Source organism: Monodelphis domestica, chromosome 1, assembly GCF_027887165.1.
Source record: "Monodelphis domestica isolate mMonDom1 chromosome 1, mMonDom1.pri, whole genome shotgun sequence".
NCBI lineage: Eukaryota > Metazoa > Chordata > Mammalia > Didelphimorphia > Didelphidae > Monodelphis > Monodelphis domestica.
The window spans coordinates 434,911,315-434,929,062 of record NC_077227.1 but is presented as its reverse complement, the minus strand read 5'-3'; the positions used below and the strand labels follow the sequence as shown (position 1 = coordinate 434,929,062).

The window sequence follows — 17,748 nt, the reverse complement described above, 5'->3', positions numbered from 1 at the left end:
GAGCCAGTAAAAGGAATTTGGCTAAGTTGTGATTCAATTCACCTATATCACAAATTCTAATAATTTCAGGATGGAGACTAGCAAAGTACTTAAACTAGGTCTTAATAGATGTTAGTTTGTTAGACTGTGAATAAGTTTAGGATCAAAGTAATTGAGTTTTTAGGTCACCATTTTTTACAATAATATTGAACATTTATGGGATCCTAGATACATCCTATTTTATTAATCTTTGTCAGTATTTTCAGATATTTTAGTATATGGAGTATATAAAGATAATTGTTAGCATTAACATAATCTTTTATTGTTATTACATTGGATAGGTAGGTGATATGTTTGCATGGAAATACTTTATATTTGTATAGTATTTTATAGTTGACAAAACCCTTGCTTATATTCATTATTTAATTTGAACCAATCTAATAGTAGACTTGTAAAGCAGATAAACTTTGATGCACACTTTTAAAAGATGGTGAAACAAGAGATTCATAAGGTTAAAGTGACTTATCTGAAGTGATAGGGACCAGAGTTTGCATGACCTCACATATACTGGTGTTCTTCCTATTCTGCCACAGTGTCTTACTAATTTTTATCTCATAATGATTACTAAAAGTGTTATTTTCCTCATTCTCTTTTTTAAATTAATAGTATAATCTAGCCTCAGACACTTTCTAGCTGTGTGGTCCTGGGCAAATCTCTTAATCCCATTTGCCTTGTCATTGCCCTTCTATCTTCAAATTGTTATTAAAACAGAAACTAAAGGTTTTCTTTTTAAAATTAATAGCCTAAACAAAGACACTCAGATTAGTGGCTAATTGCCCTCTCAGCTGGGTTTCAGGGCCCAGTTGCTGATATTTATAGAATGATATAGCTGGAGCTATAAGGGCACTGTTGTCTACCACTCTCATTTTACAGAGGAGGCATCTGAGGCTGAGGGAGCTTAAATGACTTTCCTAATGTCACATGTGAAATAAGGATATGACTCCAGAGCCATTTCTGTTTTCACTGTATCAGGTTGTGAGAGAAAAAACCAAATCCATAAAAAAAAAAGCCAAAAAACTATGAAAATCTCTACTACCTTTTCAACAGATATTTTCTAGGTAGCCATAAGAAATAGAACAGTTAACTTGTTTTTGGCCTTTGGCAAAGAAAAAGAAAAGAAGTAGGAGATACAAGGTATTTGGATAATCAGTATAGCATTTGAAAACCTAAGGTCAGTTCTATGCAACTGATAACTAATAACATATGATATCTAGGGTGTTATTTGTAGTTGCATTGGTTCCTTTGTGGCTGTATATTTTTGTCAGCATAAGATTTCAGATATTAGAATATTCACAAATAGAATAAAGCAATTTTATCCTTTTTTCTCATAAATTCTCACAAATTGTCATACTAGGTAACAATCTTATTTCTAGATTTCTAAGTTCTTTGAAGGCATCTAACAGATAACCTATTTTATATGATTTTAAAACAAATACTTTCCTCACTTGTAATTATCCCAATTAATTATTCCAAATGGCATTTGCATGTATGTCCATTTAATTGATTACTTTTATTCTTGTATTTGAAGAATGTAATCTTGATTTTTTTAGAGATAAAAGGATATGCCCAGATCGACATCATATTAACCCAGAAATAGACATGCCAAGGAAATTAACTGACCAAACTCTACCAACAGCTGGATATATTAAGGTAAGCCTAAAAACTTTACCAGTGATTTAAAAAAAATCTTTGTTTTCACCTGCCTTCAATTCCTGATATATTCCTCTTCTTCCTAATTGATTCTCAGTTCAGCTTATCAGGACACCGACCCTGTCTTCTCAAATTTTCATAACTCCTGCTCCCCCCTCTCTCCTTGCCTTCCTCTCTAAATTCTACCTTGCATCTGCTTTGTATCTCATATTTGCCTATTTTATATTCATCTTACATGCTTCATTAGACTCTTAAGTCTTCCTTGGGAGCAGTTTTTTCCATTTTTTTTGGTATCTATAAAGATTAAAATTAATATACAATAATTAAATATTATATTGCATGAAGTTTTATTAATAACTAAATGAAAAGAACTGCCTGAATTCAGCCTGGTCGCAGGTCAGAAAGAGAGCATGGGAGGAGCATACATCCATTTAAATACCTATAATGTGATCTCATCAACGTGGAGATGCAGGAGAGATTATAGGGAATTTGGGGAAATACTAAGGACTTCTGGGGAATTAAGTCAAAGGTTCAAAAATCTCCATTTATACATACCTCCCTGTGATCCTATTGGGAAATTGGTTTCCCCAAAAGGATCATGGAAACATAATCAACTTAAAAATTGCAATAATTTGTGGATGAAAGGGGAAAAATGAAGAACAAAAGCAGTGATTACTAGGTTGACAAAAAGCCAATTTTGGGGCAGTCTCATTTGGCATAAGAGTATACATTCAAAACAAAGACATTTCAACTCTGGATCTTTTGGTGCAGCATTTGGTCTCTGCAGACATCTATCTTCATGGCGCATTCTGGATTCTGGGAGGTAGCAAGTTTCTTATCCTAAAATTGCTCAAATTTAAATCAAAGTTCACAACAATAACTTGGCCCCCCCTGAGGTGAATAATAATGGGATCACTCAGGGATACATGGCTGAGTTATGAGGTATATGAATCAATTTGCAAAAGAAAATCAAAAACATGAAAGAATCCAAATAAAAGAGAAAAATAACTTGTGGATGAAATAGAAAATGTAAAAGGCTTATGTCTAAAAAAATCTAAAGAAAAAACAAATCTATAACAGGTCCTTGAATCTGGGCCTTAAGCAATTATGCATTTACCCAATCAATTTACCCAAACTATAGAATGTTTGCCACACCATGAAAGACAGAAAAGGGACTAGATTTCAGTAGCAAATGGGAACCTAGATAGCAGGGAAAAGGAGGTGCTTAATAGAATGTGACTCAAGGAAGATAAATACACATATTAAACAGCTGCAACCTCAAACCCCAAACAAGTTCAAGCCCTCGTGTCTTGGCTCAAAATTACATCAATCCCATTGGGAATCTGGTCTCTTTGACCTTGTGCTCCATAGGCACTATGCAGGTGCTCTGTGCTTCTTTAGCACTGTACAGTGGTTCTTTTGTATATTCCCTTCTTCTGGAATCAGACAGAATCAGGAACCAAAGTCCCATAATTCTTTTAAACAATCAGTGGCATCAATTTTATAGTCTAAAGTTTTGGGGATATGCATTAATATTAGAACAAATATATTTTAAACTTATATTACTGCAAAATTAAAAAACTAAAGAAAAATCTCAATACTGTTGACATGTGCTTCAAATACAAAAAGGAGAGAAAAAATAAAACTCAGATACTATATTGCACATGCAAGGAAAAACAATAATAAAAATTTTTTTAAAATCAAAAATATATAGCTTAAAATCAGTGATACACTGTGTCAGCCATGTGTGAGTGCAAATGATTTTCAGAATAAAACAGTAACACAGTAGATAATGCACATTCAAAGAAGTACCAAATTCCCCAAAATTCACAATAGCCCAGTTAATTACAATAGCAAACAAGTGCACTATCATATTTCACATAAGTTGCTGTATGACAAAAATAAAACCTATGAACTGATGGATATTTGTCACAATTTTTAAAGATGTAACAAATCTTTCAACCTTGTAAAATATATTTTTAAACAAAGTAAAACTTATTTCAATCTAGAACATTACTAAGAAATCTAGATTGTTCTGATGGAAATAAATTAAACTGAATAGTTTTGCAGGAGCTCTTTCTGGCTTCCTGCTTCTTAAAAACACGTTGGTAGGAACATTTCTGTGTTTCTCTACCTTTACTACCTTTACTACAGCATTCTTTATAACATAAATATTAAAAGAATCATCCATTCAGAAACCACTAGTTAATTTAAATTATTTCTGAAGACCCCTTAGAATTACCATTTAAATTCTTAGCTCATTAAATTCTCCAAAGGTTGCATACCATTTAACCAGTTTTGATGAAATCTATACATCATCATCTATGTGACAATTAACAAAATAAAAAAACAAAATAAAAAACAAAAAAACGCCAATAAATCCTGGTTAATTGACTTATTAAAGCACCTACATTTTGGGCAAGGCATCATTGGGTGCTGAGGATTCAAAAACAAAAAAAAAATAGTCCCTGATCTTAAGCATTTGACTCTCTCCTCTTTGTGGTCTGTGGTTTATTCAAATGACATTATTCTTTCATTTTCTCCTTTTGTTCCTCTTCCATCTTTCCTTCTACTCTAGTTATATTCATTCATATGAGTACTATATTCCACTGTTTCTTTTATCCTGTTCTTTCTGCTTAAAGTGTACTAATGCATAGCCATATGAAAGGGTCCTAACCCACTCAGTCTCATTGAATCCTTGGAGGTCACATTTTTATTCTTAAGTTGAGATTTTTAATGTTTCTTGCTGTGAATACGTATCCAAGGCCATAAGTTTCATTGCTGACTTTTTAAAAAAGGATTTTGTCATCTGTAAATGAAATTGGCAGAAATCTTCCAATGAAATATAACCCTTTTTATTGTATTTGAATATAGTACAGAGGATCTTTCTTTTTTTAAATCACCTAATTAAATTTAAATGCATCAGTCATACTATCTCTGCAATTGAGCAGTCTATAAAGGTGTTAGTTTTTGTACATGATTTAAACATATATATATATATATATATATATATATATATATATATATATATATATACATACTGTTATAAAAAATTTCAAAGATTTGACTTTGTTTGAATTTCACCATTGGGATATTTCATACTTGGAAAATTTCTTACTGATAGTCTATTGGAATGAGAACCCCATTGGTGAAATTTCCAACATTTTTAAGTCTAAGGAAATTTGAGGTTTACAATACACACACACACACACACACATATCATTTGCTTTAAATTATCCAGTTTTCCAGTCAACATTTAATATGTGTTTTTTTTTCCTCCATTAAAACCCTATTCAGATACCTCAATGTGGCATGCAGATGGTCCTGGGCTTTAGAAAACTATTGCAGAAGCTCCAACAGGAGCTTCAAGCTGGAAAGGTTTTACATATCTGATAATGGACTCACTGTCTGCATGTCATTCAAAGACTAGCCTCGCTAATGCTGATCACCAGAAGGTTTGCCACCAGGTGATTTTTATAGGGAAGGGGGGCTTCTGTGATTTCATGAGGGACAACCTATGAAATCATCTATTTAAGGCATAGAGAGATTATAGAGTGGCCACACAAAGGCAATCTCAAATGTTTTAAAGTATATATTATGTTTACAGATAATACCTTTCTATATTATGAATGCAACAAACTATTTTGGACGCATAATTGATAAACATGAGGATCTATATGCAGCCCTTAATGTGGAAATGAAGGAGTATTTTAAGGAATCCAATAATAAAATGTCTGTTGAAAAAGTTGAGAAGTTTGCCTTGTATGGACTATATGAAAAAGCAATTTTTCACAGGTAAGATCCTAACAAAGGAGTTGAAAAGCATGATAAATTTAAGCTGATGTTTAAACTATGTTAGATAACTAACTATATCATCACAACTCTACTGCTGTTGAATTCATGGAACAGATTAATTGCATTATCATGTCCTAGGCACTGGGACAACAAATATACCGTGAAAGAGATAATTTCTATACTGGATGACTGCATGTTGAATGAATGAAAAGGAATTTATTAGGTGTACTCTGTACAAGGTTCTAAGACCACAAATGCAAAAATCAGAGATATGTTTCCTGCCTTTGTGGTGCTTATATCCTAGTAGGAAAAGATAGCAATAAGGGAATAGTGCTTCACAAAAGCAATTTTGGTCAGAGGAGTTATCAGAAATGGTAGATGGAGCCATAGTGTGGTAGATTATCATTCCCTTTCCAGAAGCAAAGGTAATATTCAATTCCTATTCTAAACGCAGGAGTTATCAATAGTGGCATTGGTAAGTTTTGAAAAAAACAAGAAACTTTACAAGGATTTCTATGAGAGCAGATTAACCTTACAAAGAGAACACCATGCTCTTTTACAACTGAGAAAACACTTCTGTTTTATTTTTCATTCAAAGAATTCAAGAATATATGAAGTAGAAACAAGTGGCTCAATGGATAGAGAGCCAGGGCTGGATATATATATATATATATATATATATATATCTTGGATTCTAGTATGTATTTAGAAAAAGTTTAGAAATAATGAAGCTCATTGAAAACTTAAGATCTAGTACTTTCATATTCATCTTAGTATATAGGACTTTTCAGAATTTATTGTGTTTGCTTTAAATATTAATATGTAAAGTATAATTAGATAGTACATAGTTATTTTATAACATATTTGAAAATATTGATAAAATTTGTGAAATTCAAGAATCTTTCTTCTCAATATTTTAAGTTGGGGCAAAAGTTTTTGAATCTTAGAGTAAAATATACTTAGCTATTCTTTATTCTCTAGGGTTCAAGTTTTGGAAATGAGCCCCAAAGAGGAAAATTGTGTCTTTTTTAATGTCCACATAAAATTTATAGATGAAGGCAGAACCAGTGATACTAAAAATCATCAGCTGCTTTATCTACCCCAGAGATTCCAGAATCTGCCTCCTCAAGCAGTAGAATTTATTGTTTGTAGAGTAAAACCTATCGATAATGAAGTTGAATGGAACCCAAAGGTAAGTTCCATACTTTCATGTTTTTTGTTTTTAAAGTTCCAATAGAAGTACTTAGTAATCTGGAATAGTAAACATGATTTAAAAATGTACAGGTAATATTTGGAATCTATGTTTGAAACAAGTTTTGTAGCTGAATATATATGAAATTCCATTTTGTATAAGCTGATTTAATTTAAAATGCATTTTGATAGTGTTTTATCAGTTATCTCATTCCTATGAAGCTAAAATAAAAGCTGATCCTTTTATTATACACTAAAATGCCAATTAAATTATTTGTATTTTTAGCAACCTCTGCCATCCAGAAAACATCTCTGAACTCGGTTTATAAAAAGGTCCCAAGGGGTAGCTAGAATGACACTTCCTAGCTATGTGACCCTGGCCATATTACTTAACCTTTATTGTCTAATCCTTACTATATCGATTCTAAGATGGAAGGTAAGAGTTTTTTTTTAAAAATCCCCACAGATAGTTGAAGAGCTGTCATTCACACGTCTCATAACAGCAAAGCACAGTACCTATATTATACTCTAACATAATAAGTTTGAATCATTAGGATGTTAAAATTTGTCCAATGTGCTATTTAATTAGGGACAGGAAAGTGTCTGGTTTTATTTTTTTCATTTAATTTTTCATAAGTAATCAGAAGAAAAAAATAAGTAATCAGAAGGATTTTCAAGAATAAAATATAGTTTGGCACTTATAGAGAACAAACTGTAGTTACTTTCCCCCTGCCCACCCACCCCCACCCCCCAGCTCTTCCTTCCCTCCCATATCCCATGGTTATGTCAGGTTATATCAGTCTAAAGTTAATCCAGTCCTACCAAATCAGAAATGCTTTAAGTAACAGTCGGGTGATTAAACCACATTTGAGACTACAGTGATTGACTACATTAGAATAAGTTTGTAAAGGCTTAATAGAAGGTTGAATACCTGGTAATTGACTAGAGCCTCTCATGCTCTCCTTTTGGTCAACATGGAGAGAGGTGTATACTTAGATGGATTTGGGTATTGAATAAATGGCCAGACTCAAAGAGTAATCATTAATTAGTTGGTGTCACAATGGAAAGAGGCTGCCAATAGACACTGTCCCTGGGATCTACCCTTTGGCCTATGCTGGTGAATATCATTGATTTGGAGAAAAAAAAGAACTAGTGTGTGTTCTAGTTTTATAGGTGTCACAAAGTCAAATAATAGATATGTTGAATGAAAGAGTCAGATTCTAAAATAATTTCATCATGCCAGAATAGTTGCCTGAATCTAAAATGAAATTTAATAATGTAAATACACAATTAATTTGAGTTTTAAAAAATGAACTTCAACAAAGATGGGAGAGTTCATCTAAGAAAGATTTGGGCATTTTAGTCAAGCTCAAGTCCTGTGTTAGAATATAACATGACAGCTAAAAATTTATTGTAATCTTAGGTTACATGAGAAGTCAACCCTTGAGAGTAAGGGAAATGATAGTTCTTCTATGCTCTGACTTGCTTAGATCACATATGGAGTATTGTGTTCAGCTTCCTGACTACTGCATTCATGGAAGGACATAGATGGTACTGCTGAAGGGCCTTGGTTGAAAGAATTAGGATTATTTGGCCTGGTCAAAAAAAGGTTTAGAGCAAAGAATGGGTGAGGATCAGGGGACGTGCATAGCCATCTCCAAACGTCTGAATGTCTGTTACATGGATAGAAGTTAGATGTGTTCTCCTTGGACCCAGAAGAAAGAATAGGGAACAACAAGTAGAAGTTTCCCAGAGGCAAATTTTGGCTCAGTATTCGAGAAAGCTAGGCAATTTGAACATTCCAAAGAGATCTGAACATTCCAAAGAGATCAAAGACAGAGGAAAAAATGGACCCATGTGTACAAAAATATTTATAGCAGCTCTTTTATAGCAAAGAACTGGAAACTAAAGGGAATGAGTAAACAACTTATGATACAGGAATGGAACATCATATTACTATGTCTTAAGAAATTACGAAAGGTTTTGGAGAAACCTGGAAAGATATGGATAAACCAGTTGAAGTGAAATGAGCAATACCAGAAGAACAATTTAAATAACATCTTAAAGAAAGTATCTTCAAAAGAGTTAGATATTCTGATCAAAACAGTGACCAGTGGTGATTCCAGAGGTCTGATGGTGGAGCATGATGCCAACTTATTTAATGAAAGAAAGGTTATAGACTCAGTGTGAAGAAGAAAATAACATTTTTTAGCATGGCCAATAGAGAATTTTTTGCTTTTTGCTTGACTAAATCTGTTATAGGAGATTTGTTTTCCTTTCCCTCTAAGTGGTGGTGAATGAGAATTGTAAAAGGGAATAGGAAATAGGATGGGGTGGGGAGGTTGGGAGGTTGGGGGAAGGAAACATTGAAACATCTGAGATTCCCCCCCCCCATCTTTTATTTAAAATTTTAACATTTTTAAAAATTTTTGAGTTCCAAATTCTCTTTCCTCTCCTACCCATTAAGAAAAAAAGAAATATAAAGCAAGGAAAATAAATGAAAAAAATATGCTTCAGTCTACACTCAGTGTTCATCTGATGCAATTAGGTAGCATTTCCCATCATGAGTCCTTTGGAATTGTCATGGACCATTGTTTTGATGAGGGTAATTCAGTCTTTCACAGTTGATCACCATTATAATATTAGTGTTACTATGTACAGTGTTCTGGTTTTGTTCATTTCTTTGCATCAGTTCATATAAGTTTTTCCAGGTTTTTATGAAACTATCCCTTTATAATTTCTTCTTCTGCTGGAAAATTACTAGCTTGTTTGCCTTTGTAAATGGACTCTGGTTTTGCTAGCAATCTCTTTTTTAATTTTAAATTGTTCTGGGGCTTTTGGCTGACTTTTTAAAAAACTTCAGGGGTAGAAAGTCACTTTATAGTTTGTCTTGGAATTTCTTGATAATTTTGACCTGGAACAAATTTCAATTTTTTTGCTTGTGAAAGTATATAAGAGTTGTGTGGTCTGCTGTAAAGTCCTCAGTAGCTTTTCCACCTCAGTAAACAAAACCCAGGGAAGCTTGAATTCCCTGTGTCGCGCTCTCTGAGATGAGTAGTAAGAGCCAAAAGACCCTTTCCCACTGGCAGAGAGTTTTGGTCTTAGCTAGCTGCAATATCTCTAATGTCTTCACTCTCCTTCTTTTGACTAGTATGAATAAACACCCAGTCCAAGCTTTTTGTTCCCTCCATTCAATACTTGGTCTTGTTTAACACAGTTAACTGTATGAAAAGTCACCAAACTTTACTGTTTGGGGATTCACAGTTCCACCTGTCAAAAGGGTGCCCACTTCCACGTAGGTCCCCAGTGGACCTGACCTGTTTCCACCATCTTCTCTGATTATCCTTTTTTATTTTATGTCCCCTAAATAAAAAATGGGAACTGGTTTTAATGCCCTGTGTTTCCTTGTACTGAGCTATTGTTATTCTGAAGTTAAAAAAATAAAAAAAATAAAACAAACTCATGTTGAAACATCTGCTTTTGCTCTGGCAGCCATCTTGATCAGACATCAAATCTTGACATTTATTATGAAATGCTGCAAATGCTGACAACAGTGTGATTTTGGTCTCCTATTATCAGCCTGCTTGAAGAGCAGAGAGAGAGTAACCCAGTAGAATAAATGAATACTATGTTTCATATATTTGAATATGTGATTCATGGGTGCTAGTTGCCTAATAAGCTAAATAAGCAATGTCATTTTGAAGAAGTCAAAGTTTACTCTTATAAATGTCAATGATGCTATTTGCCTGATAGTGAAAATTTTATGTCTTCATAGCTTTTGATCTTTAAGATATTGTAGATAGTATTTAGTATAATCCTCTCATGTTATAAATAAGGAAACTGAGATGCAGGGAAAGCCAAATGACTTGTACAAGGCCACCCAGTTTGGCACCAAAGATGGGATTTGAACCCAGGTTTATTTTCCTCCATAGCAAGTACTTTTTTCATGGTACCATGCTGACTTAAAAAGTGGTAGAAGGTTAAAAAATGATAGGCTAAGGAGATAATGACCAATGTAAAAATAAGAGTACTAAGGTAATATACTTGGCAATATTGAAAACTTCTGATGAAAAATAATAATTTCAAATTAATACTGTGGTGATCAAAATATATATACATATATATATTTGTAATATCACTTTCTTTTAAATGGATTTAGAGTATGGTTAGTTGACTTATATATCTTCTGAATGGATATGACTTTTATTTTTCTAGTAATTGCTCATTATAAATCAGTCTTTCAAAGCAATATGTAACAAAAGAACTTTAAAATTTTTCAGGTTACTAGATATATTCACCATAAAATTATAGGAAAACTTCATGAGGCAAAAGTAGTACTGTCTTTGGGAAATACAGTTTGGATTGATCCAATGGTAAGTTTGCTATTTTCTTAAAAATATATAATTGGTATTTACAAGGGAACCAATATGAATCAGAATCTTAATTCACTTCAGTTTCAGTAGACTTTTTTTTTACAGTACTTTTAGTTTCAAGGACATGCCAGTATGCCCATTAGAACTGCAAAGGGGAGAATACCCTCCCTCTATTCACTCCTTCACTATTCATTTGGACTGAAATTGTCATTCAAAATTTTAGTCAATAATTTTTTTTATGAATTGTCAGTGTTGTTCAATCATTTTTCAAGCTTGTCTGACTCTCTGTGACCCCATGTTGTATTTTCTTGGCAAAGACACTGGACTGGTTTGCCATTTCCTTCTCTAGCTCATTTTACAGATGAGGAGACTGAGGCAAATAGGGTTAAGGAACTTGCCCAGAGTCACACAGATAGTGTCTGGGGTCAGATCTGAACTCAGAGAAATGTCTTCCTGACTCCAGATCCAGCTTTCTGTCCACTGCACCACCTAGCTGCCATCTACTACAGATTCCCAAATAACCTTTACTTAGAAAGCTAAGGACTTTTGCTTCCAGCGTCCTTAATTTTGTTCTTAGCTCAGATCCCAGTGTACATTGTGCTCACTGGTGTTTGAGGAATGACTTTTCTCTTGAAATAAATTTAGGTCTTCTTATCCAGGTTTGTTTACAAATGTATTCCTTGCATCAAACTCTGGGAATTATACCACATTTGAAACCATGAAATATGTGAATCTTTTGACTTTTGTCCTTAAAATAATGTAGAAATGGAAAATTAATTGTCCCTAAGACTGATTTATGTTGCATTTTGTATTTGAGATTTAGAAAAGACTAATTCCCAGAGATTCAGAGATTCCATTGGCATTTCTTCTGTTTCTTGGCACTGGTTTCTAACTTAACTCTATCACTATCCATTATTGCTGCTGCCAGAGTGCCCAGGTAGTTTGCATTTGACTTGTTAAAAATGTAGATTATCGGGGGGGGGGGGGGGGGCAGCTGGGTAGCTCAGTGGATTGAGAACCAGGCCTAGAGACTGGAGGTCCTAGGTTCAAATCTGGCCTCAGACACTTCCCAGCTGTGTGACCCTGGGCAAGTCACTTGACCCCCATTGCCTAGCCCTTACCACTCTTCTGCCTTGGAGCCAATACACAGTATTGACTTCAAGACGGAAGGTAAGAGTTTAAAAAAAAAATGTAGGTTATCTGGTGTGTGAACAAATTGCAAAAACTATTGGAAATTAATTATAGCTTTCTCCATGATTGTATAATCAGAAAAATTGAAAGGTGATCAAAAAAGAAGTTCTTGAAAAGTCAACAAATGAATAAATTTGTCTATTAGAAATCTCTTGGTGCTCTCTTCAGCAGCACATATACTAAAATTGGAACAATACAGAGAAGATTAGCATGGCCCCTGTGTAAGGATAACATACAAATTCGTGAAGCATTCCATATATTAAAAAAAAAATCTTTTGTACTTTGCCTCTGTGAATGAGGAAGCTAAACTTAGAGCATTATTTTTGGAGAACATATTTTCTCATATAAGTCATCTCTGTTAAAATCAGTAAATACACTAAAGTAATTTTAAATATTTTTTAATTGTGTTTCTGGCATATGTGCTTATATTTTGGCTTTCCAATTCAAGGTCCATCTCACCAAGCTTTCAGATTTGAAAACTTCTGTAATTGAATATAATGTACGAGCTGAAATATTATCAATGGGAATGGGTACTGATAATCCAGAACATATAGATCAACTTAAAAAACTGTGCCAAGAAGGGAAAATGTTTCCCCTGCAAGAGAACACATTCCAAACCATGTGAGTTAACATTGTAACTTTCTCTATGCATTTATTGCTTGAATCCCTCCTTTATGTTTTGATAACTAAGATATTGGAGTGCTTCTGCAGTTATCCTACCAAGTCAGTGTGTGATACAGTGGAAAGAGTACTAGGGTCTAAGTCTAGGACCCTGGATTTGAATCCTAGCTCAGCTACCTATGTGGGGAACCTTGAGCAAGGTAGTCTTATTTGTTCACTGCTCACAAAGCAAGTCACTTCATCTCTGTGGGCTTCAGTTTCTTCAAATGAAAAAGAGGAGGTTAGATGACATCTGAGGTCCCCTTCAGCTCTAAATCCAGTTCTATGATCTGTTATTCGCTCAGGGTAAGTACTTTTTAACTAAAAGATTAAAGAGATTTGACATTAGTCTGAACTCATAATGCAAAACTTGGCAAGAGTTTCCATCATAAAATACAGTATTCATTGAGCCTTTTTTCTTTTTTAACTTCTGTCTTAGTATTATTTCCAAGCCAGAAAAAATGGTAAGGACTAGGCAGTTGGAGTTAAATGACTTGGCCAGGTGTAAGGGTTAAAATAAAAAGGTTGGACTAAATGTATAAAAATGCAGTTGCTGAAATTATATTACTCAAGTCAGGATGACTTTTTATGGTAGTTTATTTATAAAAGAAAGAGTGAAAGTAAGGAAATAGAGAGTAGATAATTATTCTGGCCTGGTCCTAACCAGGCAGGGCTTCAGAGGTCCAAGCAAAGAGGGGTCCAGAGGTCAATTAAACAAGGGTTGTAGCCACAAGGCCACCTCCAAGATGAGGGACCTCTCTGGAGGCTAGTACCTCCAGAAAAGCCAGGAAAAGGAGTCAGCCTTTCCACTCACCCATGTGGTATTTCTAAAGGAAAATCCAAGAGCAGTCTGAGGTCCCAAGCTGGAGCTTCTTCAAGGTCCAGTTCGAAAGCGAAAGAGCTGGTCACAGGAAGTTTTCCCCACTTTTAAAGACCTTTCCTTTCATCACTTCCTGTGCCTTCCTTCCACTTTATGTGGACCAATTGCAGCTATAGATTTGCTTAGGACTGCCCAGGGGCAGTCAGTCAATTTTGATTCATCACCTACTATAGCACACATGGGTCACAGACCTCCCCATACTTAAGGATAAGTGGAGTATAAACTTTTGGTGATTAAATCTAAAAGTGGTTGGGGGGAGAGTTAATCCCATCTTCACACAGCATCATAGAACTAGGACATGGCTTGAAGCCAGATTTGAACTCAGGATGTCCCATCTCTAGGCCTGGCTCTCAATCGTCTGAGCCACCTAGTTGCTGCTATTGAACTTTTTAAAGAAAAAAGATTTTTCTTTGCAAGGCAGTGATATGCTAGAAACTGTGAAGGATCTGAATAAATTTCTAGGCCTCTACATTTCCAGAAATGAATTTATACCAATATTATTTTCCTTTTTATTGTAAACAATGGGGTATTGGAAAAGGTTCATTTTAGTAATTTTCTATTAGTCTGAGCTTCATAAGTTAAATGTATCTCATCCATATTATAGTAAAGGCTGAATACGAGAATGAGATATCTTGCTCAGTTTAGACTAATTTTAGAACATGTACTGATGAAGGAATTCTGAGCTAGTCATCCAGCTACACGTTATGATATACCTCATGTGCATTCTTCATCTCTTGTTTTATCTTGACTGCCTTTCTAAAAATCTGTGTATTAATAACCTTTGGTAAATGTCTGCATGATATTAATGGCAATGTGTTCTATATAGAATACCTCCTTTAACGCCCAACAGAACAAGAGAGGATACAGGAGGCCTGCAAGGTTCAATATCAGACGATGACAAAATTTCAGAAAACAATATTTCCTTACAAGTTAATAAAGAAAATCAAAAGTCTGGTAAGCACTTAATACTGAATCAACTATTTCAATTTCCTATCTCAAATATATTCCTTTTTGAAAAATAAGGCTAGTATTTGTGTCATGCCCTAAGACTTTACACTAGGGGTTGTAAACTTTAATAGTCAATTTTACTTGTTAAATCATGATCTTACCAAAGGTTCTTAAAATGACCCATAGGGGGTTTAGTGCATTGTAATAGCTTCTGTTATCACATTTTACATAAAAATTCTCTTAATTTGACCCTCTAAATATATATAGGATGCAGGTTCTTAAAATTATTCTCACTACTTGACAAAAAAGGAAATGGGCTAAGGAAACGTAAGAGACTTGCTCCCAGTCACATGTCCAATATCAGAGGGGGAATTGGAATTACCCAGGACTCGGCCAGTCTCTTTTCATTGTATCATGCTGCTGCTTCAGAACTGGGTAATTTTTTTTCCTTTGATGGTTTTTAGTTTTCATTATTAATAAGCATATTGATACTTAACCCAAGAAACCTGAGCCATCAGTTTATCCCTTCATTTCATTGTCTGTAGCCTTGATGAACGTTGCCATTGCATTGCACTTCAGTAAATAACAGGGTTAGGAAATATTCATACCATGCAGTGAAAGTTAAGGTCAGAGATAAGCTTAGCCTGAAACTTTTCTTTTTTCATAGAAGTGATATCAGAAAATAGTGGAGATCATTGTATTAAAGAAACAACACAGCAACAGCAGCAGAAAAGGTATGACTCCATAATTTGAAAGGATTTTTTACAAATAAGTTTATTTAGGTAATTTTACCATAAATATACTGCGGCGGCTCTCCTCCTTCCTTCTGACATGTTATCCCTCTTGTCAAGCTGCCAACACTCCTCCTTCCCCCATGCTTTCCCCTTAGGGTCTCAAAGACCTGAACTTTACTGAGAAAAATGGAAGACATTCCCTGTAAGCTCCCTTTTCTCTTCACCTTAAACTTCTTGAGCATGTTCTCTCTCCTGTATTCTGACCCTGGGCTGACTCTTCTCATGACAGCCAACAAGTGTCTCCAAATGTCTTTGGTCCAATCCCCTCCTGTGTGGTCCAGTAGATCACCCCTACAGTCATCCCTTCAGTTCAGTCCTATTCATTGATTCCTCTCCCTCTTCTATAAAAATCCTCAGTAGACACTTCCGTTGATCTTGGACCTTCATTCCTATATGTCTTCTCACCTTCATAGCCAGAGTCTCAGAAAAAGCCATATACACCTCCTCCTCTTCTTCCACCCTCTGCACTTGCTTGAACCTGATATCTCCAAAGTCACAAATGATCTTTTAATGATAGGAGCCTTCACACAGGCTGCCTTGGAATACACTTTACTCTCCTTCCTTTTAGAATCGCTGGTTTTCTTGAAAAACTCAGTTCAGTTGTTTCCTTCCCAAAAAATCAGTGGTTTTTTGATCCCCTTCCCCAATGCTAAAAAATTACCTTGTATTTATTTTGTGCATATATATATATATATATATGTGTGTGTGTGTGTGTGTGTGTGTGTGTATATATACACATACACACTTATAAGCTCCTTGAGGGCAGGAACTATTTCACTTTTTAGCTAAAACAGTGTCTGGGATATAATTTTAACAAATATTTGTCTATTGATTGATTGGGAGTCTCTCTCTTTCTCTCACAGTTTCCACCCAGAAATAAAATGGTTTCAAAAAGAAGATGTTGTAATTCTGAAGATAAGACTAAGAAATGTAAAAGATCAGAAATGTAAATTTTTTAGAGAAAGGGTGGTTTTCAGGTAGGCCTACGTGTGTGTGTGTGTGTGTGTGTGTGTGTGTGTGTGTGTGTGTGTGTGTGTGTGTGTGTGTGTGAGATCTTAGCCAATAAAACTGGAACCACTTGACTGTGTTTAAAAGGCTAATCTGACTTGTTTTAATTTAGTGCTTGGGTAGGAGATAAATTTTACTTGGCTGATATGGACCTGCATGCAAATATATTAAAAGAAGAATCCAAATGTTTAATTAAGAATGAAGAACCTATAATCACTCTTGTAAAAGAGAAAAAAGGATCTTGGCATAATTTACTCAAGAAAAGGGTAAGTAGTAGGTTTTAACAATTGTTGAATCAATCGTTGGTGTAGATAGATAAATAGATAGATGGATGGATGGATGGATAGATAGATAGATAGAAAGATAGAAAGAAATACCATTTTCTCAGTTCATGTTACATTTTATATTCAACAGAATCCTAATGTGTCTTTTGACTTTGATCACTGGGAGGAATGTGAAGATATAAGTCCCTTTTCTAATGGTAAGACTATATTATTGGAAACAAGAAGAAAAGATTTAAAGGGGGAGGAAAGTATTCATTAGCTAGGGCTTGAGTGAGACTGAAGCAAAATAAAACAAAGAATCAAGTTCAGGAATTATATGTATAGTCACATGTTAATATATTTGATATGTGTGGTCTTTCTGGAATTTAAAATTTCTCAGACATTTTGTTTATTTTATTTTAAGCTTTTCTGTCTTAGTAATAACACTATGGCAGAAGGACAGGGGCTAGGCTAATGGGATTAAATGATGTACCCAGGGTCACAGCTAGATTTGAACCCAAGCCCCCCGTCTCTAGACCTAGCACTCTGGACTATGGCACCTAGCTGCTCATCTCTGAGACATTTTATTTAGAGAGTTCATATGAATTTTTCTCTCTATATCCGTTCTGTTGTGAACATGTTTGGAAAGCTTTCTGTTAATCATGTAGATAATTCTGAGCCTTTTAGCAAGACTTAGACAAGTGTACCTTCCTTATTTCTTATGTACTGCCTGGGGTTTTAACAGAGGAATCTTTTCCTTTTGAAGAATATTTCCGATTTCTACAAAAGTTTTCCTCTAAACAAACCAGTCGGGGAATTAGTGCAGGTGGCATTATCTCCATTTTACAAATGAGGAGGATAATTTATCCACAGCTACAAAGTTAGTTAGGGCTGAGGGTGGAATTCGAATCCATGTCATGCCTAACTGCACTACAGACCTCTCACTTCTGTTGCCA

At 34.6% G+C, this 17,748-nt stretch overlaps 1 protein-coding gene and 1 non-coding gene across 10 annotated transcripts in view; both read left to right on the top strand.

The window, feature by feature from the left end:
• Positions 1-17,748, top strand: part of TDRD12 (tudor domain containing 12) — a 79,185-nt gene that overhangs the window by 57,913 nt on the left and 3,524 nt on the right. For 4 of the 9 annotated variants that reach the window (XM_016428036.2, XM_016428032.2, XM_016428034.2 and 1 more), the window contains 11 exons: positions 1,590-1,689; positions 5,297-5,484; positions 6,466-6,676; positions 10,956-11,048; positions 12,688-12,860; positions 14,606-14,733; positions 14,995-15,162; positions 15,395-15,461; positions 16,385-16,498; positions 16,642-16,795; positions 16,944-17,010. In XM_016428036.2, coding sequence (XP_016283522.1) covers positions 1,590-1,689; positions 5,297-5,484; positions 6,466-6,676; positions 10,956-11,048; positions 12,688-12,860; positions 14,606-14,733; positions 14,995-15,162; positions 15,395-15,461; positions 16,385-16,498; positions 16,642-16,795; positions 16,944-17,010 — 1,463 coding nt within the window. The remainder of the gene's footprint in view (positions 1-1,589; positions 1,690-5,296; positions 5,485-6,465; positions 6,677-10,955; positions 11,049-12,687; positions 12,861-14,605; positions 14,734-14,994; positions 15,163-15,394; positions 15,462-16,384; positions 16,499-16,641; positions 16,796-16,943; positions 17,011-17,748) is intronic. The other 5 variants (XM_056812199.1, XM_056812201.1, XM_056812200.1 and 2 more) reach the window with 3 other exon arrangements.
• Positions 12,395-12,501, top strand: LOC130456819 (U6 spliceosomal RNA). The gene has a single exon (XR_008915840.1). It is a non-coding gene; the product is annotated as a U6 spliceosomal RNA (small nuclear RNA).